The 25,021-nt window shown below is 44.6% G+C and overlaps 1 protein-coding gene across 1 annotated transcript in view; it reads left to right on the plus strand.

Moving 5' to 3' along the window:
- The window catches only part of SIK2 (salt inducible kinase 2), an 82,135-nt gene that overhangs the window by 42,090 nt on the left and 15,024 nt on the right, over positions 1–25,021 (plus strand). The window contains exons 4-7 of the mRNA XM_070765624.1: positions 13,035–13,196; positions 20,262–20,386; positions 22,925–23,048; positions 23,301–23,521. Of these exons, the coding sequence (XP_070621725.1) occupies positions 13,035–13,196; positions 20,262–20,386; positions 22,925–23,048; positions 23,301–23,521 (632 nt within the window). The remainder of the gene's footprint in view (positions 1–13,034; positions 13,197–20,261; positions 20,387–22,924; positions 23,049–23,300; positions 23,522–25,021) is intronic.

Raw genomic sequence — 25,021 nt, forward strand, 5'->3', positions numbered from 1 at the left:
TTTGGCCATCCACCGTTCCCTTGAAGCAGGGGTCCCCAAATGTTTTACACAGGGGGTCAGTTCACTGTCCCTCGGACTGTTGGAAGGCTGGACTATAAAAAGAAAACTATGAACAAATTCCTATTCACACTGCACATACCTTGTTTTAAAGTAAAAAACAAAATGGGAATGTACTATTTAGAGGGGGGGGAGAAGGGCTGAAATTCATATATGTTTATGTTTTGTTTTTAATTTTCTTTTGTTGACATCTGATTGGCTATACAAGGTTTTCTTGGCTTATGAAAAATGTATAAAGAAAGAAAGAAGCACTTTGGCATAATGGTTAATAAGTTAGAAATACAATTGGCGTTGTACTTTTTGAAGGAACATTAAGGAGGGAATTTAATTAAAAGAAAATGTATAAAACTGGATGACAAAATTAGAAGAAAAAAACTTTTGCAACTTTTTTGATGACTGATATTAGTTACTAACAAAATACTGCATTTTATTCCTGGGAAATTAGATGGTACACTGTGTTGTTTGAATGTATGTTGAGAGAAAAATTTTAAAAAATTACCACCACCCCAAAACAGTCCTTCCTTCCTCTGTCCCTCCATTCATTTCATTCTCCCTTCCTTCCTTGTTCCCTCTATTTCTCCTTCTTTCCTTCCCTCCTTCATTCCTCTCCACTTCTCCTTCCCTCCCTCTCTTTCCCTTTTCTTTCTTTCTCTCTCTCTTTTCCCCGTGCTCTTGTCACTCACCGGCGGGCCGGATAAATGGCCTCGGTGGGCCCGCGGGCCGTAGTTTGGGGACCGCTGCCTTGAATGTTTGCAGCCACTGGGATATATTTTGGGAGGGGGAGAGATAATAGGATCAGAAGATCCTGTAAAAGAAGTGATTCCCTGGCGACCTTTTCCTACCAGCTTCCCAGCACATAAAGAGACTCCCAAGTGCATGCATTTTAATTTTCTTAGCTTCAGCTTTTAACAAACTTTTCCCCAGGATTTCTGAGCTGGCAAAGACGTAGTAATAAGAGGGGGGAGAGAGAGAGAGAGGAAAGACCCTGGAAATTCTCCAGAAAGGAAAGTCCGAACAGCTGGTATCTCCATTGAACTGGACTCCTGTTTGGTCATCCTCCCTGGGATATAAGCCTGTTCCAAATGTTTGGGGTTTCTTGCAAATGAGAACCCAGAGGGCTGCTGCTGTAAGCAGGGCAGGAAAGGGCCTCGTTTCCAAGTGAAAGATCTGTTTATTCCAGCAATTGTTCTGTTTGAAACTGAGGTGGTTTCCAGTTCTTCTGAATTAGCCTAATTAAAATGAGTTCAGGAGATTGTAGGTCAAGTGTGACCTCTGTGTGTATTGGGGAGGGAGGAGGGGTAGGTGGGTAGACAGACAGACAGACAGACATATATATATATATATATATGATTGATTTGTTAGACAGACAAGATAGACAGATATAGAGAAAAGGGATAGACAGATGATAGATAGATAATAGAGATGATATATAGATGATAGATAAAATTCTAGATGGATGGATGGATGGATGGATGGATGGATGGATGGTTGGTTGGTTGGTAGACGGACAGACAGACGGACAGACATACAAGATAGACAGATATGATAGACAGATATAGAGATAGATAAAGCTATAGACAGACAGATGATAGATGATAGAGATGATATATGGATGATAGATAAAAGAGATAGATAGTAGAGAAGATGGGTAGATAGATAGACAGACAGAGAGACATGATAAATGATAGATGAGATATAGGTAGGTGATAGATGACAGACAGACAGACTATAAAAAATGTTGAGACTCCAGAAAACGGGCAGAGGAGAGCAACCAGGGTGATTAGGGGACGGGGAACTAAAACATACAACAAACAGTGGCAGGAACTGGGCCTGGCTAATCTAACGAAGAGAAGGACCAGAAAAGAATAATAGGAAAAGAAAAATGAAAAAAAAGAGAAGTGAGAAACGAGGGGAAAAGAAAAGAAAAATGCAGAGGGATTAAGATATTTCCCCCTGTGTAGATAAAGATAGCAAGGCTGTTGTGGAGCCGATGGGTCAGTGGATGGTGTTTGTTTCTTCTCCCGGGCTGACCCGGTCCTCGCTTGTCCTTTTGACATGATCTCATACTATCCCTCGTCAATGAGCTGTCACTCTGGGGGAAAGCTGCCTCTTAAATTATTATTATTATCCGGTCAGTCCTCCCAAATCTTCTTAGAGGGAAGTCCAGCTGGTGTTTTCAACGGCCCCTGGTGAACAGGAGCAAGTAGCCGGATTTTTTCGGTCAGAAATCCTGCCCTGTTGTCATACGGTACAAATTCACACCCAGCAATCCTATCCCAGGGGAGATTCCCTTTTTTTTTTTTAAGAAGAACTTCGATTCTATTCATATTTTTACAGACGAAATGGGAGACCTGACAATTTAATGCATTAAAAACCTGATTTCGTTATAAGCTGATGATATATAATACAAAAAGGCCAAAAAAAAAAAAAAAGCAATAGGGATAAGGGTCTGTTCTGGGTCCTATTCTTTTTAATATGTTTGTGAGTGACATACGGGAAGGTCTGGTAGGGAAGGTTTGCCTATTTGCCGATGACTCTAAAGTGTGCAATAGGGTTGATATTCCTGGAGGGGTCTGTAATATGGTAAATGATTTAGCTTTACTAGATAAATGGTCAAAGCAATGGAAACTGCAGTTTAATGTTTCCAAATGTAAAATAATGTACTTGGGGAAAAGGAATCCTCAATCTGAGTATTGTATTGGCAGTTCTGTGTTAGCAAATACTTCAGAAGAAAAGGATTTAGGGGTAGTGATTTCTGACAGTCTCAAAATGGGTGAACAGTGCAGTCAGGCGGTAGGAAAGCAAGTAGGATACTTGGCTGCATAGCTAGAGGTATAACAAGCAGGAAGAGGGAGATTATGATCCAGCTATATAGAGTGCTGGTGAGACCACATTTGGAATAATACTGTGTTCAGTTCTGGAGACCTCACCTACAAAAAGATATTGACAAAATTGAACGGGTCCAAAGACGGGCTACAAGAATGGTGGAAGGTCTTAAGCATAAAACGTATCACAGGAAAGACTTCATGAACTCCATCTGTATAGTCTAGAGGACAGAAGGAAAAGGGGGGACATGATCGAAACATTTAAATATGTTAAAGGGTTAAATAAGGTCCAGGAGGGAAGTGTTTTTAATAGGAAAGTGAACACAAGAACAAGGGGACACAATCTGAAGTTAGTTGGGGGAAAGATCAAAAGCAACATGAGAAAATATTATTTTACTGAAAGAGTAGTAGATCCTTGGAACAAACTTCCAGCAGACGTGGTAGATAAATCCACAGTAACTGAATTGAAACATGCCTGGGATAAACATCCATCCATCCTAAGATAAAATACAGAAAATAGTATAAGGGCAGACTAGATGGACCATGAGGTCTTTTTCTGCCGTCAGACTTCTATGTTTCTATAATAGAGGAGAAAAAAGGGAAGGGGCGATTAGAGATTAACAGAATTGGAAGGGACCTTGTAGGTCATCTAGTCCAGTGATGGGCTCCTACAGGTACGACCAGGTAGGCAAAACTGGTAGAAAAATTTTGATATTTTTTTCCCCCTTCTGGGCTCTGGGTATGTTTTTCCTATCGCAATAAATGAGGTTGAATGTGTATAATTTTGGAAGGGCTAAGTCTGAACAAAGTCCAGAAGCGGTTTCCAAATTGGAACAAAAGTAATTGTGTCCCCACCACCTCCCTTAATTGAAGCAGTTAGTTTAGCCACCTCTGCTAACTCCGTCAACGTTTGTCCTTTGAGTTCATTTTATGGACATCCCCCCGTCTCTTTTTCTTGGCAACAATAGGGAATTTTGCTTTCCGTTGGTTGTGTATGTACATTAGAGGTTAAGCAAATGTTTGCCGACAATGGTTTTAGACCGGCTACCCCACACATAGGAGAGAATGTTTCTGCTGCAGAAACATGTTGTTGATTTGAGTATCTCTCCTTTCAACAGTGTCGTAATGACTTTATTAGAGGTTGTTGTTTTTTTAATCCCATCCCCTGAATTCAGAAGCCTTCTAGAAGCGCACAACTGTTTTCGGGCTGCCGGTAGTACAGTGATCCCTCTATTATCGCGAGGGTTCCGTTCCCAGACCCCTCGCGATAATCGATTTTTCACGATGTAGGGTTGCGGAAGTAAAAACACCATCTGCGCATGCGCACCCTTTTTTTCTATGGCCGCGCATGCGTAGATGGTGGAGTTTGCGTTCCCCGCCGCCCACGCAAAGGGGAAACCCCGATTCGGCTCCTCGCTGCTGCTGCGCTACCGAGCAGATCAGCTGCTGGGCGGCCGAAGGAACCTTCCCTGGGTCTTCCCGGCCGCCCACGCAAAGGGGAAACCCCGGCTCCTCGCTGATGCCCGCCGCTCGCCCGCCCACCAGCAAGAGGGGGAAGACCCAGGGAAGGTTCCTTCGGCCGCCCAGCAGCTGATCTGCTCGGCGCAGCAGCAGCGAGCAGACGAAGATCGGGGTTTCCCAGCCGCCCACGCAAAGGGGAAACCCCGGCTCCTCGCTGATGCCCCCGCCCGCCCGCCGCCCGCCGCCCACCAGCAAGAGGGGGAGAGATAGAGAAAGAGAGAGAAGGAAAGAAAGAGATGAGAGAGGGAGGAAGAGAGTGTGAGAGAGGAAGAAGCAAGATAGAGAAAGAGAGAAAGAAAGATGAGAAAGGAAGGAAGAGAGTGATGTAATTGGGTGGAAAAATCGCAATATAGCGTTTCGCGAAGATCGAGATCGCGAAAATTGAGGGATCACTGTAATTAAAATCCGACTGGTGCGCCGCTAATCTGATTTTATTTATTGATTTGATTTCATTTGATTTCATTTGATTTCATTTGATTTCATTTGATTTCATTTGATTTCATTTGTATGCCGCCCCTCTCCGAAGACTCGGGACGGCTAACAACAATATAAAAAGACAATATAAACAAATCTAATATTAAAAATAATCTTAAAAAACCCAATTTAAGGAACCACTCATACATACAAGCATACCATGTATAAATTCTATAAGCCTAGGGGGAAGTGAATTTCAATTCCCCCATGCCTGACGACACAGGTGGGTTTTAAGGAGCTTGCGAAAGGCAAGGAGGGTGGGGGCAACTCTGATATCTGGGGGGAGCTGGTTCCAGAGGGTCGGGGCCGCCACAGAGAAGGCTCTTCCCCTGGATCCCGCCAGACGACATTGCTTAGTCGACGGGACCCGGAGCAGGCCAACTCTGTGGGACCTAACTGGTCGCTGGGATTCGTGCGGCAGAAGGCGGTGCCGGAGATATTCTGGTCCGATGCCATGAAGGGCTTTATAGGTCATAACCAACACTTTGAATTTCTTCTCAAAAGAAGAGGCCGCGGATGATTCAATAGAAAACCTTCTGAAGGTTGGATGCAGTAGCATCATATGTGTCGTTGCAACAGGGTGCTACACAAATAAAATCCTGGCCATCTGTTAGGGCTGTGGGGACCTCGTAGGGCAGGGGTCTCCAACCTTGGCAAGTTGAAGTCTTGTGGACTTCAACTCCCAGAATTCCTCAGCCAGCAAAAGCTCAAGTCAGCCTTGAGCCGGTGGTGAGATTTGAACTGCTGAACTGCAGCTAGCAGTTAGCTGATGTAGCCTGCAGAGTGAGGCATTCTAACCACTGCACCACCCTGGTTCTTAATTCAGTGCTTCTCTGCAATGACAGCTTGGGGGATTCTGGGAGTCTTTATTGGCCACGTGTGATTGGACACACAGGGAATTTGTTTTTGGTGCAGATGCTCTCAGTGTGCATAAAAGAAAAGATACATTTGTCAAGAATCGGGAGGTACAACACTTAATGATTGGCATAGGGGTCAAATAAGCAATGAAGAAACAATATTAATAAAAATCTTGAGGATGCAAGCAACAGGTTATAGTCATAGAGTCATAAGTGGGAGGAAATGGGTGATAGGAATGATGAGAAAAAACTAGTGGTAATAGTTGTGCAGACTTAGTAAAATACTTGGACAGTGTTAAGGGAATTATTTGTTTAGCAGAGTGATGGCATTTGGGGAAAAGCTGTCCTTGTGTCTAGTTGTCTTGGTGTGCAAGGCTCTGCAGTGACGTTTTGAGGGTAGGAGTTGAAACAGTTTATGTCCAGGATGTGAGGGGTCAGTAAGTATTTTCACCGCCCTCTTTTTGACTTGTGCTTTATCCAGCTCCTCCATGGAAGGCAGGTTGGCAGCAATGTTTTTGTGTTTTTTTGCAGTTTATTTATTTATTTATTTATTTTATTTATTCATTTGTCCAATACACAGATACATAGGAAGAAAAATAGACATGTGATAATATAAAAGAGGGTGAAAGTGAACTTAGAGGAGAGGATATATGAAAGGAAGAGAATATATAAGATACGTGAAAGAAAGAAAGTTTATAATCAACTTGCCCAAATGCCCAAATGCAGCCCTTCAATGCCCCTTCCTGGGGAAGTTGGCTCAGAGCTTATTTTCTTACCCTTTGACCCTCTGCAAAAAAAAACCCGAACACAACTCAAATCCCCCCCCCTCACCCTTTGCATCCCGTACAAATACATATGCAACTCACCCAACTATGCCACTTATTGCATAAACCACAAACCTTGGAAAGCATCCAAAAAACGAGGGTGCTCTATCCTTCCCACCCCAACCAGACTGCTTATTTGGGGGGGGGCGGGTATTTCCCCCTCCCCAAACCCGTTTCTTACAGAGACCCGAGGTTTCTAGGCCAGCTTCCTTTGGGTGACCTGGCAATTGTATAACCGTTAGACTGAAAATCCGTAAGTAAAACCACTAATCAGATCTGACGGTGAGATTATTGCCAAGCTAGCTGGGCCTGGCATCCGCGGTTACATCATCTCCTTTTGTTTATACTGGGGGTGGCTGGGGGGGGGGGGAGAATTCCAGCCACTTTGCTCTCTTTCTGGGGGCTTGCAATTCGGTGCAAAAAGGAAATTAAATTTGAGCGCCTGTCCAGTTTCCTACCCCTGTTTTTCCATAAAGATACATATGAAATACCTTTAAAAAACCACTATATTATATATGTTGTATCTATGCACAGTTTCCTTCTCTTTTTCTTTCTTCTTTTCTTCTTCTCTTTCCTCTTCTCTTTTTTAACTCTTCTCTACTTTTAAAAAAAAATAGTGTGTCGTTCTGTTCTCCCCTTTTTATTCAATTAAGACAGTAACTACCTATTATGGTAGAGGTTCAATGCAAAAAATATATAGAGTGTCCCCTCGATTTTCGCGGGTTCGAACTTCGCGAAAAGTCTATACCACGGTTTTTCAAAAATATTAATTAAAAAATACTTTGCGGTTTTTTCCCCTATAGCACGGTTTTCCCCGCCCGATGACGTCATATGTCATCACCAAACTTTCGCCCACCTTTAATAAATATTTTTTTTAATAAACTTCAATAAAGAAATATGGTGAGTAAGAATCTAAATGGTTGCTAAGGGAATGGGAAATTGCAATTTAGGGGTTTAAAGTGTTAAGGGAAGGCTTGTGATACTGTTCATAGCCAAAAATAGTGTATTTACTTCCGCATCTCTACTTCACGGAAATTCGACTTTCGCGGGCGGTCTCGGAACGCATCCCCCGCGAAAAGTGAGGGAGCACTGTATCTGTATTTGGTTGTTTTTATATTCCTCTCTTGTGGTTTGTACATGAGACACATCTATATTGTGGCGGTGCTCTTTCTTCAATAAAGAAACTTTTAAAAGAAAAACACTTTTAATTTCTCTCTCTCCTCCCCACCACTCGAGCCAAGGACGTCGGTTTTAAAAGAACAAAAGCGCCTTTTTCATGTTATAAGCGGGTCCTGCAAAAATCTTGGGGTTTTTTTTTTTCTCTCTCTCTCTCCAAAAAGCAATTTGAAATAATCATCGAAGGTTTTTTCCTCCAGGTGCCTTTGAAATGGCCTTCCCTTCCGTTCGCCTGCTTGCTAGTTTTCGGTGAAATCTGGATTCTCGCCGCTGTCTTTCTCCCCCACCCTCTTGTGTAGCTGCCAGGCGGCTGTGTTCATTGTCCGTTTCTGAAGAAACACACACACACACACACCTCACACGCATGTACTGTAGAAGGTCACGACTTTTTCCACTCCCATCCGCTGCGTGTCCACCCGATCTGTGTAAATCATCTTAAAGAGGCCGCGGCCGCAGAGCGTTTTTGCAAACTCCACGTTTACTAAAACGTTCTTGGCAAGGGGAGGGGTTACTAAGGCGTTGTTGGCAAGGGGAGAGGGGGGCACGCAAACTCCCGGGGGTGGATTTTCATTCGGTTGGGGCAGGCGGTCAAGTGTGTGTGTGTGTGTGTGTGTGTGTGTGTGTGTGTGTGTGTATTGCAAGGATCATAAGTCACATTCTTCAGGGCTGTCGTCACTTCAAAGATAAATCTACCTGTATTTGCTGCAACTGGGTGATGAATAGAAACCCAGTCTGGTTGTACTTTTGGTTTTACAAGAGGGTCACTTAAAATATTGGTTGGTTGACGGCAGAAAAAGACCTCCTGGTCCATCTAGTCGGCCCTTAAACTTTTTCCTGTATTTTATCTCAGGATGGATATACTGTATAGAAACACAGAAGATTGATGGCAGAAAAAGACCTCCTGGTCCATCTAGTCGGCCCTTATACTATTTCCTGTATTTTATCTCAGGATGGATATACTGTATAGAAACACAGAAGATTGATGGCAGAAAAAGACCTCCTGGTCCATCTAGTCGGCCCTTATACTATTTTCTGTATAGAAACATAGAAGACTGACAGCAGAAAAAGACCTCCTAGTCCATCTCTAGTCTGCCCTTATACTATTTCCTGTATTTTATCTTACAATGGATCTATGTTTATCCCAGGCATGTTTCAGTTCAGTGACTGTGGATTTACCAACCACGTCTGCTGGGAGTTTGTTCCAAGCATCTACTACTCTTTCAGTCAAATAATATTTTTCTCATGTTGCTTCTGATCTTTCCCCCAACTAGCCTCATATTGTGACATTCTCGGTATATGGCTTTATTTTGTTGGGGGTAGAAATAAAGGAGAAACCTAGGGGGGGCCGGATCTAAAACAGGATAATTTTTCTTTTTAATTGTTTACGTTTAAAACTTAGCTCTTTGCAAGAAAAAAATTAAGGGCAAACTTTACCACCCCCCCCCCCCAAAAAGGCTTGTTCTAATAAAGCTAAAATCAAACGGCGTATGATGTAAGCTTGTTTTTTTTTTTTAAAGGGCAATTCCCTTTTCACATGTTTCGCATGAATTGGAAAGAGCGCGCATTAAGTGGTACCATTTGCAAACGGCCCGAATAAAGGGCAGGAGCGAGTTTTTCCCAAAATAAATAAATCTAAAGGACAGCTTTCTGAAATAAAAGGCTGACCTTTATAATAAAGGCCGTGCAGCTGCCTTTTTGGCTCGTCTTAAAACGAGATCAAGGCCAGAAGGACCTTAAAACTTGGCTTAGATATTACTTTTCCTCTTTGTTTCTATTGCTTATATTACAAATGTATATATATAAAGGTCATATACAGTGATACCTTGTCTTACAAACTTAATTGTTTCCGGGACGAGGTTCTTAAGGCGAAAAGTTTGTAAGACGAAACAATGTTTTCCATAGGAATCAATGGAGAAGCGATGAATGCGTGCAAGCCCAAAATTCACCCCTTTTGCCAGCCGAAGCGCCCGTTTTTGCGCTGCTGGGATTCCCCTGAGGCTCCCCTCCATGGGAAACCCCACCTCTGGACTTCTGTGTTTTTGTGATGCTGCGGGGGAATCCCAGCAGTGGAATCCCAGCATCGCAAAAACGGGTGCTTCGCTGGCAACGGAAGTCCGGAGGCGGGGCATCCCAACGGCGGCGGTGGGTTTGTAAGGTGAAAATAGTTTGAAAGAAGAGGCAAAAAAATCTTAAGCCCCGGGTTTGTATCTCGAAAAGTTTGTATGACGAGGCGTTTGTAAGACGAGGTATCACTGTATTGAACTGAAGATACTGCGTAATGAATTATAAACACAAAATGTAATAGATACAGGTTATGATCTGTGGAAATTTATAAAATTTATTTTGTCCTTTTTATTATTTATTTATTTATTTATTTATTTATTTATTTATTGGATTTGTATGCCGCCCCTCTCCAGAGACTCGGGGCGGCTAACAGCGACAATAAAACAGTGTACAATAGTAATTTGGTATTGATGATTAAAAATCAATTAATATAAAAACCAAACATACATACATACATACATACATACCATGCATAGAATTGTAAAGGCCTAGGGGGAAAGAGGATCTCAATTCCCCCATGCCTGGCGGCAGAGGTGGGTTTTAAGTTGTTTACGAAAGGCAAGGAGGGTGGGGGCAGTTCTAATCTCTGGGGGGAGTTGGTTCCAGAGGGCTGGGGCCACCACAGAGAAGGCTCTTCCCCTGGGTCCCGCCAGGCGACATTGCTTAGTTGACGGGACCCGGAGAAGATCCACTCTGTGGGACCTAACTGGTCGCTGGGATTCATGTGAAAATAAATAAATTTTTAAAAAACTTGCTTTTTGGGGTGTAGTTTAGGGATTACAGTTTTGGAATAATTCAGAAAAATAATAATAAATCTTATAACCAGGTGTGAAAACCTAACCCAAATCTTTCCTTCTTCACTCTAGCATCAGATGTGTCTTTCCTGTTTGTGATTTCACCATGGTTACACTATCGGAACATGGAAGTAGGCAGTTCTAGCAGGGGGAAGCCAGCACATCTGGGGGCATTTCTTACTTGACTGCTGTCCCAAGCTTGCAAAATAATAATAATTTTTTAATAAAAAAAATTGAAGAAAAAGATTTGTTTCACTTGTAGCAGAAGTCTCCTTTGTTCCGCAGATCTCGAATCCTGAAACTCGTAAGAGAAGGTGCAAGATGGCTGGGTTAACCCTGACTTCCTGACAACCTGCATGAATTTTGTTTTTTTGCAGTCAATTTTTTTATTTATATGTATATATATATAAAGATACCTGCACAGCATTAAGGAGGGCTGGAAGCATTGAAGTCTTCCTCCCTTTCTTCCCTCCCGTCTCCCTTTCTCTCTCTTTCTCCCTCCCTCTCTTTATCCCTCTCTTTCTCCCTCTACCCCTCTCCCACTTTTTTCTCTCCCTCTTTCTCCTTTCTCTCTTTCTCTTTCTCCCTCTCACTTTCTCTTTCTCTCCCTCTCTTTTTCTCTTTATCTCTCCCTCTTTTTTTATCTCCCTCTGTTTCTCTTTCTTTATCTCTCTCCCTCTCTCTCCATCCTTTTCTCTCTCTATTTCTCCCCCTCTCTCTCCCTCTCTTTTTCTCTCTCCCTATCTTCATCCCTCTCTCTTTCTCTCTTCTCTCCCTCCCTCTCCCTCTCTCCCCATCCTTTTCTCCCTCTTTCTCTCTCCCTCGCTTTCTTTCTAGCTCTTTTTCTCTCTCTATCTTTTCTCTTCTCTCTCTCCCTCTTTCTCCCTCTCTCTTTTTCTCTCCCACCCTCCCTCTCTCTTTCTCCCTCTTTCTCCCTCACTTTCTTTCTAGCTCTTTTTCTCTCTCTCCTTTTCTCGTTTTCTCCCTCTTTCTCCCTCTCTCTTTTTCTCTCCCGCCCTCCCTCTCTCTTTTTCTCTTTCTTCCTCCCTTCCTCTCACCTTCCCTCTTTCTCTCTCTCTCTTCCCCCCACCTCACCCACATAGGAAATTCCAGGTGGTCTCCAGGCAACGACTCCAGCCTCCTGCTTCTTGCAGAGAGCCAGGACAGAATGTCCTCGGAAGAAAGGCTGGGACATTTCGCTTTTCCAGGGAGGAATTGGCCGTGTCTCCTTTCTGGTTTCCATCAGGCCAGGAAGAGCAGAGCAGCCCACCGTGGCTCATAAGAACGCAGGGACTTCCGCCTAGCTACAAATCTCGCAGCTCAAAGCCTCCCCTCCGGTTGTCCGTCAGGAGATGCCGCTCTCGACTTCGAATCCCAGCGACCAGTTACGTCCCACAGAGTGGGTCTTCTCCGGGTCCCGTCAACTAAACAATGCCGCTTGGTGGGACCCAGGAAAAGAGCCTTCTCTGTGGCGGCCCCGGCCCTCTGGAACCAACTCCCCCCAGAGATTAAAATTGCCCCCACCCTCCTCGCCTTTCGTAAGCTACTTAAAACCCACCTCTGCCGTCAGGCATGGGGGAATTGAGGGCAAACCAAAAGATATAAAATACAAAACATGGAAGAAGCAAAGGACTTTTATGAAACTAGTGGAATACGCCAACTGGAGCAACCAATGAAAGAACTGCCAGAAAGAAGGGAGGAGGACACGGGGAGTGCCGCACAGGGAGGAGAGGAGGACCTAGGTGCAAGAAGAAAACAACCTCAGCACGAAACTAAAGATACCAAAAAATACTACAAATGACTATGTTAAAAGATTTGAAAATCTTTTCCGTAAATGTGAATGGCTTAAAACGAATTGAGAAAAAGAAAACATATATTCACAAAAATTAAAAATCAAAAAGCTCAAACAGTAATATTACAAGAAGTTCATATAAAAAAGACAAACCGAAAATTATTATTAAATCCAAAAATTGGAAATATGTATGCTGCATTGGCAGATCAAAGAAAAAGAGGGATTGCGATGTATGTTGAGAACTCCACAAACTCCAAACAATTATATGCAGACCAAGAAGGTAGAATATTAATTGCGCAGATTAATATAGAGCCTAAACCTCTTGTCATTGTCTCTATTTATGCCCCAAATGAATGGGGGAATTGAGATTTATTCTCCCCCTAGGCCGTTACAATGGTATGCATGGTATGTTTGTACGTGTGTTTGGTTTTGTATATTAAGGGGTTTTAATTTGCTTTTAGTATTGGATTATTATTGTATACCATTTATGATTGCTGTTAGCCGCCCCGAGTTTTCGGAGAGGGGCGGCATATAAATCCAATAAAACTTAAAACTTCCGGATTTGGGAAAAGAAGAGAGGCCCACGGGAAGCGCCTTCACCTGAGCTGCCCTCTGCCCAACTCACCTTTCGCCTTTCCTCTTTCCCGCAGATTACCTGGCCAACCGGGGACGTTTGAGCGAGACGGACGCCAGGCGCAAATTCTGGCAGATCCTCTCGGCTGTGGAATATTGTCACGGACGGAAGATCGTGCACCGGGATCTAAAAGCGGAGAACCTCCTGCTCGATAACAACATGAATATTAAGATAGCAGGTATTCCGGACGCAAACGGCTTCCGCATGCGGTGGGCGGGCGCAATAGGGCCGCAGATAGGGCCGCAACTGGTGCACCAGGCGAACCTGGGGGGCGTTTGCCCAGGTTCGCCTGGTGCACCAGTTGCGGCCCTATCTGGACCGGGACTCACTGCTCACAGTCACTCATGCCCTCATCACCTCGAGGCTCGACTACTATAACGCTCTCTACATGGGGCGACCTTTGAAAAGTGTTCGGAAACTTCAGATCGTGCAGAATGCAGCTGCGAGAGCAATTATGGGCTTCTCTAAATATGCCCATGTAACACCAACACTCCGCAGTCTGCATTGGTTGCCGATCAATTTCCGGTCACAATTCAAAGTGTTGGTTATGACCTATAAAGCCCTTCATGGCATCGGACCAGAATACCTCCGGGACCGCCTTCTCTGGGTTGGCCTTCTCTGGGTCCCGTCGACTAAACAATGTCGTTTAGCAGGACCCAGGAGAAGAGCCTTCTCTGTGGCGGCCCCGACCCTCTGGAACCAGCTCCCCCCGGAGATTAGAACTGCCCCCACCCTCCTTGCCTTTCGTAAAGTTCTTAAGACCCATCTCTGCCGTCAGGCATGGGGGAATTGACACATTTCCCCCGGTCCTATACAGTTTATACATGGAATGTTTGTGTGTGTGTTTGCTTTTAATAATGGGGGTTTTAGTGTTTTTTCAAATTATTAGATTTGTTTTTTACATTGTTCTTGTTATTGTTGTGAGCCGCCCCAAGTCTACGGAGAGGGGCGTCATACAAATCTAATAAATAAATAAATATTTATTTATTTATTTATTTATAAATAAATTCATAACTTTCGATGACTAAGGCAACTTACAATTTTTTTTAAAAAACCCCAATATCAAAGGAGTAAAAACAATAGCCCCTCCTCATCCTGTTCAGTTCACAGACCTCGGAGCAGCCCACCGACTCAGCAATCCCTTGTTTTATGATAAAACCAAACTCTTCATTTGAGAAAAGCACGCATAACGAAAGGCAGATTTTAAATGGTAAGGAAGAAGGAGTTATCTTTCTCTTTGGAGCTAAATGTCGGTTGGCAGGGCCCAGGGGAAGAGCCTTCTCTGTGGCGGCCCCGGCCCTCTGGAACCAACTCCCCCCAAAGATTAGAATTGCCCCCACCCTCCTTGCCTTTCGTAAGCTGCTTAAAACCCACCTCTGCCGTCAGGCATGGGGGAATTGAGATCCTCTTCCCCCCCCCTAGGCCTTTACAATTCTATGCATGGTATGTATGTATGTATGTATGTATGTTTGGTTTTTTATATTAATGGGTTTTTAATTGTTTCTAGCATCAGACTACTATTGTACACTGCTTTATTGTTGCTGTTAGCCGCCCCGAGTCTCCGGAGAGGGGCGGCATACAAATCCAATAAATAAATAAATAAACTGTATAGGCCCGGGGGAGATGTCTCAGTTCCCCCCTCTTTTTGGTCCAACCAGAGGCATTTTGAATGCAGTAGGGTTTTTACTCCTATTTGCAGCGCCGTAGCAACCCCCTACCCCTTCTGCCAGATGTGCAGGTTACAATGAAATTAATTAATTTGGGAGGGTTAGAAAGAAGTTGAAATAGAAGAAGCCGCTCAAAAATGGAAACTTTCGGGTTATTTTAGCACGCCCGATTCCGTTTTAATTACAAATTTAAATGCAGCAGATGTTTGCCACAGTAAGATAATTTCCCTCTGCCTCTCTATAATGCAGAGGATTCTTGGATGGCCCGGCCAATTTTTTTTTTTTAATGACAGAAATGACAAGCAGGAAGATGTTTGAGCTTCTGAGAGTTAGTTAGTTAGTTAGTTAGTTCGTTCGTTCGTTCGTTCGTTCGTTCGTTCGTTCGTTCGTTCGTTCGTTCGTTCAGTGTTTCCCAACCTTGGCAACTTGAAGATATCTGGACTTGATTGATTGATTGATTGATTGATTGGATTTGTATGCCGCCCCTCTCCGTGGACTCGGGGCGGCTAACAACAGTGGCAAAAAACAGAATGTAAAAATCCAATACTACAACAGCTAAAAACCCTTGTTATAAAACCAATCATACACACATACATACCATGCATAAATTGTAGAAGCCTAGGGGGAAAGATTATCTTAATTCCCCCATGCCTGACGGCAGAGGTGGGTTTTGAGGAGCTTAAGAAAGGCAAGGAGGGTGGGGGCTATTCTAATCTCTGGGGGGAGTTGGTTCCAGAGGGCCGGGGCAGCCACAGAGAAGGCTCTTCCCCTGGGCCCCGCCAACCGACATTGTTTAGTTGACGGGACCCGGAGAAGGCCCACTCTGTGGGACCTAACTGGTCGCTGGGATTCGTGCGGCAGAAGGCGGTCCCGGAGATAACTTCAACCCCCAGAATTCCCCAGCCAGCATTTTTGCTGATCCTAGCAGAGATTGAAGATAATTTAGGGCGGAGATCTGGGTGAAATGCATGCTGTATAGGTGGAGATTAAAATCAAGGCACCCAGCAGCTGTTCCTTGTAGCCTTAAAACATGGTTTAGTCTTAGATCTGAACAAAATAATCCACTTCCTTGTATCAAGAACAGCAAAATCCATTGGGCATCTTTGCTGCCTAATGAGATAAATTCTTCCTTGCTTAATGCGAAGTGAAGTCTTGATGATGCCTGCAAGACGTCTTGTAATGGCGGTATAATTATCACCCCGCCTCTGCTGATAAGGCCATGTGGCCTTGCACTGTTGAGTTTAAACCCAAGCAAGCAGCTTTGCAAACCCCGTAGAAGAGAGAATCCGTAGCTCAGGGTGGAACTGTGGAGTCCTTGGTGGTTTCTGAGCTCCGTGGTTTCGTTGGAGACGTGGTTTCATTACCCAAGTAGGGAAAATCTTCATTGATAGAATGCAGTGGGGGAGGGGGAGGAAGGAAGGAAGGGAAAATAGATAAGGAAGGAGAGGAAAGGAAAGAAGGAAAATGAAGAGAAGGAAAAGAAAATGAAGGATGGAAGGACGGAAGGAAGGAAGGAAGGAGGAGAAAGGAAAGGAAGGGAATGAAGGAAAATGGAAGAAGGAAAGGAAAATGGAGAAGGAAAGGAGGAAGAGAAAGGGAAGGGAAGGAAAATGAAGAAAGGAGGGAAAATGGAAAAGGAAGGAAGGAGGAGAAAGGAAAGGAGGAGAAGGAAGGGGAGGAAAGGAAAATGGAGAAGGAAAGGAAGGGAGGAAGGAAGGAGAAGGAAGGGAGGAAGAGAAAGGAAAGGAAAATGAAGAAAGGAGGGAAAATGGAGAAGGAAAGGAAGGAAAATGGAAAAGGAAGGAAGGAGGAGGAAGGAGAGGAGGAGAAGGAAGGGGAGGAAAAGAAAATGGAGAAGGGAAGGGAGGAAAGAAGGAGAAGGAAGGGAGGAAGAGAAAGGAAAGGAAAATGAAGAAAGGGGGGGAAATGGAGAAGGAAAGGAAGGAAAATGGAAAAGGAAGGAAGGAGAGGAGGAGAAGGAAGGGGAGGAAGGAAGACCGACTGATCCTTGATGCTCTCTGAGCTTGGTTATTTTCTTGCAGACATTTCACCACCCAAGTGGGGAACATCATCAGTGCTACAAGGGAGAGGGGTTTATATGCAAGAGCCTTTTAGTGCCGATTCTATTACCATGTCAGGTAATGAAACCTCTCAGAGAGCACCGAGGACCCCACTGGCTCTGTGAAATCTACCCAACAGGTTCTCCTGAAATCCACCAGGGATCAGACCCACCCACCCACCCACTCACCCCACACACACAAAAGGCATTCGACACCCTAGAAAGGACTGGTTGCAAGAGAATTTATTGGTCCCCCTCCTGTTCTCTGTGCAAGAGAAAAACCAGGGCAGCCTCTTCAGAAAGGAAGACTCCCGATCTGCAAGGCCGCCCAGAGTTCTTGCCCTATCAACCACCACGCGGGCGGGCGACTCCTTTGACAGGCAGCGGGCAAAAGGACAGGCCGCGGAGGGACAAATGGAACCCACACTTCCCCCGTGTCTCCTGGAGGCTTTCCCACCCAGGACTGTGCTGCGCTAGTTCGAATCCACCCCCACCCCATCCTCCCTCCCTCCTTCCCTCCGGCTGCCTTGTTGCCTAGAGGCTGGTTGGGCAGGTGACCCGTTAAACCACGTGAATGGAGACAAACAGGGCTTTCTGGTTCCTCCATTGTCTCCTCTTCCCTTCACAGTCGGCTCCTTCTTTGCTCAGAAGTTCTGCCCTTTTCCAAGCCGCCAATTATATATACACTGCTCCAAAAAAATAATAATAAAGGGAACACTCAAAGAACACATCCTGGGTCTGAATGAATGAAGTATTCTCTTTTTTTCTTTTTATTTTAATTAAATTGATTTTTAGTTCCAAGACAAGACAAAGACACATATAAAAACACATAACATATTTTTTAGAAGTCTAAGAAATTTAAATACAAGTCTTGTAGATCATATTAAGAAAAGGTGATAAAAAAGAATCATAAAAGGAAGAAAAATGTATAAACTGTCACTAATTACTATTTACAAACGTTCACCGAGTTTTGTACCATTTACTAAATGTTACAGTGTTATCTGGACTTCAACTCCCAGAATTCCCCAGCCAGCATTCACTGGCTGGGGAATTCTGGGAGTTGAAGTCCAGATATCTTCAAGTTGCCACGGTTGGGAAACACTGCAATAGAGTCTTCGGAGAGGGGCGGCATACAAATCTAATAAATTATTATTAATTATTATTATTATTATTATTATTCTTTTATTGAGCCACTCATAAAAAAACTTATACCAAATTTTGTAATAGTCAGATTCTTCTTGAAATATTCTCATTGAATACTTTGCAAATAAGTATTAGGAGGGAAGTGTTTTTAGTAGGAAAGCGAACACAAGAACAAGGGGGGCACAATCTGAGGTTAATTGTGGGGAAAGATCAGAAGCAACGTGAGAAAATATTATTTGACTGAAAGAGTAGTAGATGCTTGGAACAAACTTCCAGCAGACGTGGTTGGTAAATCCACAGTCACTGAATTTTAAACATGCCTAAGATAAAATACAGGGAACAGTATAAGGGCAGACTAGATGGACCAGGAGGTCTTTTTCTGCTGTCAATCTTCTATGTTTCTATGTTTCTACTTTGTTCTGTACAAAGTCGAATGTGCACAACAGCAGGTGAAATTGATGGTCCATCAGTGTTGCTTCCTAAGTGGACAGTTTGATTTCACAGACATTTGATTGACTTGGGAGTTATATTGTGTTGTTTAAGTGTTCCCTTTATTTTTTTTAATTAAAAATAAATATACGTGTACATACACAACATACAATACAAAACATTTATCCCTTTATTTTATTTTAATTTTTTTGAGCAGTGTATATTTTGCAATGCTCGGCCCTCCAGGAGGTGGGGATTTCAACCATTCCTTAGAAGGCGTGTGTGTGTGTGTGTGTGTGTGTTTGTGTGCTGTGCATTGGCAGCAACAACCTATATCTGGGACCAGAAAGGCTCCGTTCGGCCAGCTGATTAACAGCTTCTACGTTGGCCCTTTACAATTCGGAGCGGTCAAACCAGGCAGGGAAGAATAAGAAGCAGAGGGAGGAGATGGAGTCAACCTCCAGCCAAGCCCGATGACCTGTGACTTCCTCAGATGCCCCACGCGGTTTCTTAGCAACGGTGGAACAGGGGATTATTATTATTTTTTCCTTCCCGTTCCCAGATGCTTGCTCAACTTCCCCATCTAGGACACTCGGGACGACTGCTTTTCGATAATGCCAGCTGGGCTGGGCTTAGCTTTTGGAATCCAATAGCGAGGGGGAGGGAAGAGGAAGGACGAGGGGTCAGTTCAGGTCTGCTAAACCAGGGGGGTCTGCAACCTCGGCAAACTTTTAAGACTTGGGGACTTCAACGCCCAGAAGTCCTCAGCCAGCTTTGCTGAAGTCTACTGAGCGTAAGCTCCACCAGTCATAAAGCAGCAGTTTGGCTGCAATTAGGAAAGGCTTCAAAAATCCCAGAGGTTCAAAAAAAACCCAGGACGTGCCAAAGTTTAGAAAGGAAAGGCTTTTTTCACAAAATTATTCAGGGAGGGAGGGAGGGAGGGAGGAAGGAAGGAAGGAAGGAAAAATGGGAGGAAGGGAGGAAAGAAAAATGGGAGGGAGGAAGGAAGGAAAAATGGGAGGGAGGAAAGGAAGAAAGGAGAAAAAATGGGAGGGAAGGAAGGAAGGAGAAATATGGGAGGGAAGGAAGGAGAAAAAATGGGAGGGAGGAAAGGAAGGAGAAATACGGGAGGGAAGGAAAGAAGGAGAAAAATGGGAGGGAGGGAGGGAAGGAGAAAAAATGGGAGGGAGGAAAGGAAGGAAGGAAGGAGAAATACGGGAGGGAAGGAAAGAAGGAGAAAAATGGGAGGGAGGGAAGAAGAAAAAATGGGAGGGAGGAAAGGAAGGAAGAGAAAAATGGGAGGGAGGAAAAGAAGGAAGGAGAAAAAATGGGAGGGAGGAAAAGAAGGAAGGAGAAAAAATGGGAGGGAGGAAAGGAAGGAAGGAGAAAAATGGGAGGGAGAGAGGGAAGGAAAAGGAAAGGAAAAAGATTGGAAGGAGGGAGGGAGGAAATGGAATTGGAAAGAAGGGAGGGAGGAAAGGAAGGAAGGAGAAAAATCAGAGGGAGAGAGGGAAGGAAGAGTAAAGGAAAAGAAAAAGATGGGAAGGAGGGAGGGAGGGAGGAAATGGAATTGGAAAGAAGGGAGGGAGGGAGGAAAGGAAGGAAGGAGAAAAATGGGAAGGAAGGAAGGAGAAAAATGGGAAGGAGGGAGGGAGGAAATGGAATTGGAAAGAAGGGAGGGAGGGAAGGAAGGGAAGGAGCCTCTTTCCACAAAACTAATCCAGAGCCCAGGAGTTGGGCTGGGTCCACGAAAGGTTCTTCTGAACCAGCCTCCTTCTGTTTCTCCCGGCACCTAAGCCAGCAGCCCTGAGAAGAACCTCACTAGGACATCAATTCGGTGTCATCTTCTCCGTGTGTTTTCACTTGACACCCGCCTGGTAAAACAGCAGTTCTCTATCGGTCCATCTGGGTTTACTTTCTCCTCCTCCTTCTTCTTCCTCTGCAGATTTTGGGTTTGGAAACTTCTACAAAAGCGGCGAACCTCTGACCACGTGGTGTGGAAGCCCCCCTTACGCAGCCCCCGAAGTCTTTGAAGGCCAGCAGTACGAGGGGCCGCAGCTGGACATTTGGGTATCTGCAGAATGTTAAACAAAGCACTTTCTTCTTCTTCTTTTTTTTAAAAAAACCCACCACCCTGTTCCTTCTTTTCTGTGTACTTTTGTTTTTCTAACTTGCTAAAAATACCACCTTCATGTCGCAAGGGGAGAGCTCGGAGTCCGAAAAAATGATCCCCTGCTGAAAGCTGCAAGAAAGGAAGCAACTCAGCTGATGCAGAAAACGGACTCCAGTTTTCCTCTTTCCTTCTTTCTTTCTTTCTTTCTCTTTCATCCTTTCTTTTTCTTTCTCTCTTTCTCTCTCTCTTTCTCTTTCATCCTTTCTTTTTCTTTCTCTCTCTTTCTTTTTCTTTCTCCCTTTCTTTCATTCTCTCTCTCTCTTTTTTTCTCTCTCTCTCCCTCTTCATCTCTCTTTCTGTCTCTTTCTCTCTTCCTTTCTTAATTTTTTCTCTCTCCCTCTTCATCTCTTTTTTCTTTCTTTCTTTCTCTCTTCTTTCTTTCATTTTCTTTCTCTCTCTTTCTCTTTCATCCTTTCTTTTTCTTTCTCTCTTTCTCTCTCTCTTTCTTTTCGTCTATCTTTTTCTTTCTCTTTCTTTTTCTTTCTCCCTTTCTTTCATTCTCTCTCTCTCTTTTTTTTTTCTCTCTCTCCCTCTTCATCTCTCTTTCTGTCTCTCTTTCTCTCTTCCTTTCTTAATTTTTTCTCTCTCCCTCTTCATCTCTTTTTTCTTTCTTTCTCTCTTCTTTCTTTCATTATCTTTCTTCCCCTCTTTCTCTTTCATTCTTTCTTTTTCTTTTTCTTTCTTTTTTCTCTCTCTTTTTCTTTCTCTTTTTCTTTCTTTCCTTCTTTTTCTTTTTCTCTTTCTTTCTTTCTCTCTCTCCTGCGCTCTCTCTCTCTCTTTCTTCCAGGGTGTCCATCAGAGAATTATCAGGGAAATCAGTTCGGGATATGTCAGGGAATTATTAGGGAATTTGTGAAGAAAACCCGGAATAAATCAAGGGGGGAAACCCAAACTGTTTAAAAGTCAGGGGAAAACCATGTTAAAAAAAAAACTGGATCGCGCTGCCTGGCAGAGTCAAGCAAAAACGAGCATAACTATGGCCACAACTCACATCCTCAGCTACCGATACTTCTCCATGGCTTAGCCGTTTGGTATGATGTCATCTATGACCGCGCAAGTTAACTAGGTCGCAAGTTACAGGGAAATGTCAGGGAATTTCAAAATGCTTTCCCCCCTGGTCACCCCGTTTTTTAATATCGTGGTAACAAAAACAGTGCGTTGAAAACAGTGCGTTGAAAGAGGGCTGCTGGGATTAGCAAGGTTTCTGCAACTGCTTCTGCAGGACTCTTGTGGGTTTGGAGGCTAAATCCAGGGGTCCTCAAACTTGGCAACTTTAGCTGCCTGGAGAATTCTGGGAGTTGAAGTCCACACCTCTTAAAGTGGCCAAGTTTGAAGACCTCTGCTTTTGGGTCAGGCAAGGCGAGGGGAGAAGAACAGAAGGACAGGAAGGGGTCAGGCCTATCTGCTCATGCGATCTCAAGCCTGGACGGGCGGATGTAGGGAGGGTCCCCTAAGGACCGAAGGCCTCCTTTGAAGTTCCTCCTCCGGATGCATGGCAGGGTCCCAACATCAGCGGCCCCTCCCCTCCCACTTTCATCCAGCTGGGCTCCGTAATGAGCAGCAGCTGCCCCTCCCTCCCACCCCACACTTGCAAATAAACCCTCTGCACACACACACACACACCCAAGGGCTCGAACGTGCTAAAACAACGGGGATTGATGGCAGGAGCTGTTGACTCCGGCCGGGCTGCTAACGAAAACATCCTGCCTGTGGCTCCCAGAAGGAAAGAATGTGCATGGAGAGGAGATCATCATCGGTGGGACCGGGCAGGCTTTGCTGACAAAATCTGTGGACATTTGGTCCCTAATGGTGGCTTTGAGATGAACCAGAGCTGGTCAGAGAAGGACTCGACAGGATGTTGTAAAATTGGGAAGGAAGGAAAGGAGAGGAGGGGAAAAGAAACAGAAGGAGAGGAGAGATGAGGAAAGAAGGAAACGGAAGGAGGGGAGAAGAAAAAAGGAAAGGAGAGGGAAGGAAAGAAAAATTGGGAAGAAAGGAAGGAAGAAAGAATAAAGGAAAGGAAAATGGTGGGAGTGGGAGGAAGGGAGAGGAAAAGAAGGAGGTGGGACGGGGAGGAAGGGAAGGAAGGAGATGAGAATGGGAGGGAAATAGGAAGGAAGGAGAGGGAGAGAAGGGGAGGGAAAATGGGAGGGGAGGAAGGAAAGAAGAGTGAAAGAAAAGAAATTGATGGGGGTTGAAGGGAGGGAGGGAAAGAAAAGGAAGGAGATGGGAGGGGGAGAAATAAAGGAAAAATGGGGGAGAGGAAAGGAAGGAAGGGGATGAGAATAGGAGAGAAAGGGGACAGAAGGAGAGGAAGGAAGGAAGGAAGGAAGGAAAGCATGTAACAATGACTCCTGTGCTTGGAGCAGGGTTGTGGTGAAGACATCTTGTGTGTGTGTCCCCCCAATCTGAGACCACCCCGTCCTCTTTTGCAGAGCATGGGCGTGGTCCTTTACGTCTTGGTGTGTGGAGCTTTGCCCTTCGACGGACCGACCCTCCCCATCCTGCGCCAGAGAGTTCTGGAAGGGAGGTTCCGCATCCCCTATTTCATGTCTGAAGGTACAGCCCCCTCCCCTCCTTCCTTTCGGGCTCTCTCCGCTCTTTGCTCTATTTACTTTTAAAAACAACATTGAAAAGAAAACGAAGCACAGCAAAGTTATGATTCTTTTTTTATTTTTATTGAATTTATTTACATTTTAAAAACAACGTTGAAAAGGAAATGAAGCCCAGCAAAGTTATGATTCTATATGATATCGGGACGCTCCCTTTTCCTGTATCCAACTCTCTTTCTCGTTTTTGGGGCCCGCGCAGAGTGCGAGCATCTCATCCGGAGGATGCTGGTTCTGGATCCATCCAAGCGGCTGAGCATTGCTCAGATTAAGGAGCACAAGTGGATGCTAATAGAGGTTCCGGTCCAAAGACCCACTCTCTATTCCCAGGGGCAAGAGAATGGACCTCCCATCGGAGAATACAACGAGCAGGTCCTGAGGTTGATGCACAGTTTGGGAATTGACCAGCAAAAGACCATCGAGGTAACGGCCATCTCCAGCATTCCTGGTTGATTTATCCGTCCGTCCGTCTGTCTGTCTGTCTGTCTGTCTGTCTGTCTGTCTGTCTGTCTGTCTATCTATCTATCTATCTATCTATCTATCTATCTATCTGTTCTGTCGAGCTCTCTGGTAGACTCCTCCCAAAAATTCACAGGTACAAATTTCAGACACACACACACACACGTTTGAAAATTCAAAACAATGTTCTTTATAATGAAAATTCACTTAAACCAAGCCCTCTTTTGGTATAGCCAAGAGCACTCGTCTCCAAACAAACTGGTAATTTGTACAAGTCCCTTATCAGTTCTGCGATACTTTGCTTGCAGCTGTGAGGCAATTCACAGTCCTTCTTCTTTCACAAAGTGAAACACACTTTGCTCTGGTTTAGTTTCAAAGCAGGGAAAAAGCAGCACACAAAAGGTCAAAGTCAGTAAAGCAGGCACGAAACACAAGGATCAGATAATCCTCCACAATGGCCAAACCCACAGGCTGCTCTTTATAGCAGCCTCACTAATGACCACAGCCCCACCCAACCACAGGTGGCCTCATTTTCTTTGATAATAATCTCTCAGTTGTTGCTGCCTCTGCATCGCTCTCCGCATGCGTGGCTGTATCATTAACTCTTGTTCTGAATCCAAGGAGGAGCTAGATAACTGATCTCCTTCTGAGCTGTCTGCCCCACTCTCCTCCTCCCTGTCACTCATGTCTTCTTGGTCAGAGGAGCCTTCATCATCAGATTCCACCGGGGGCAAAACAGGCCTGCAGCATGTGGATGTCTCCCCCACATCCACAGTCCTTGGGGCAGGAGCTGGGCCAGAGCTAACCACAACACTATCTGTCTTTCTGTCTGTCTGTCTGTCTGTCTGTCTGTCTGTCTGTCTGTCTGTCTCTCTATCTATCTATCTATCTATCTATCTCCATCCATCCATCTATCTATTTATTGGGTTTGTATGCCGCCCCTCTCTGAGGACTTGAGGTGGCCCACAACATATCAAAACTATATAAAATATACATATCTGAAAAATCCAATTAATACAGCTAAAAAACTTTTTAAAACTCTAACAAGAATCAAAATCATTCATTCACACGGCAAGAGATACTACACTCATCGGCCAGGGGGGCGAGGGTCTAATGGCCCCAAGCCTGGTGGCACAGATAGGTCTTTTAAACTTTAATAGAAGGCGAGGAGGGTGGGAGCAGTGCGAATCTCCGGGGGGAGCTGATTCCAGAGGGCCGGGGCCACCACAGAGAAGGCTCTTCTCCTAGGCCCTGCCAAGCGAGATTATCTAGTCGATGGGACCTGGAGAAGGCCGACTCTGTGAGACCTCACCGGTCGCTGGGATTCATGCGGCAGGAGGCGGTCCCACAAGTAATCAGGTCCTGTCAGGGAAGAGGGTTTGTGTCAAGTCAGTGCAGAAATTGGTGATAAATTAATGTTATCTATAGAAGGCCTGATGTTTATGGGGACTTGGGAGGGGGGAT

Source organism: Erythrolamprus reginae, chromosome 12, assembly GCF_031021105.1.
Source record: "Erythrolamprus reginae isolate rEryReg1 chromosome 12, rEryReg1.hap1, whole genome shotgun sequence".
Classification (NCBI taxonomy): Eukaryota; Metazoa; Chordata; class Lepidosauria; order Squamata; family Dipsadidae; genus Erythrolamprus; species Erythrolamprus reginae.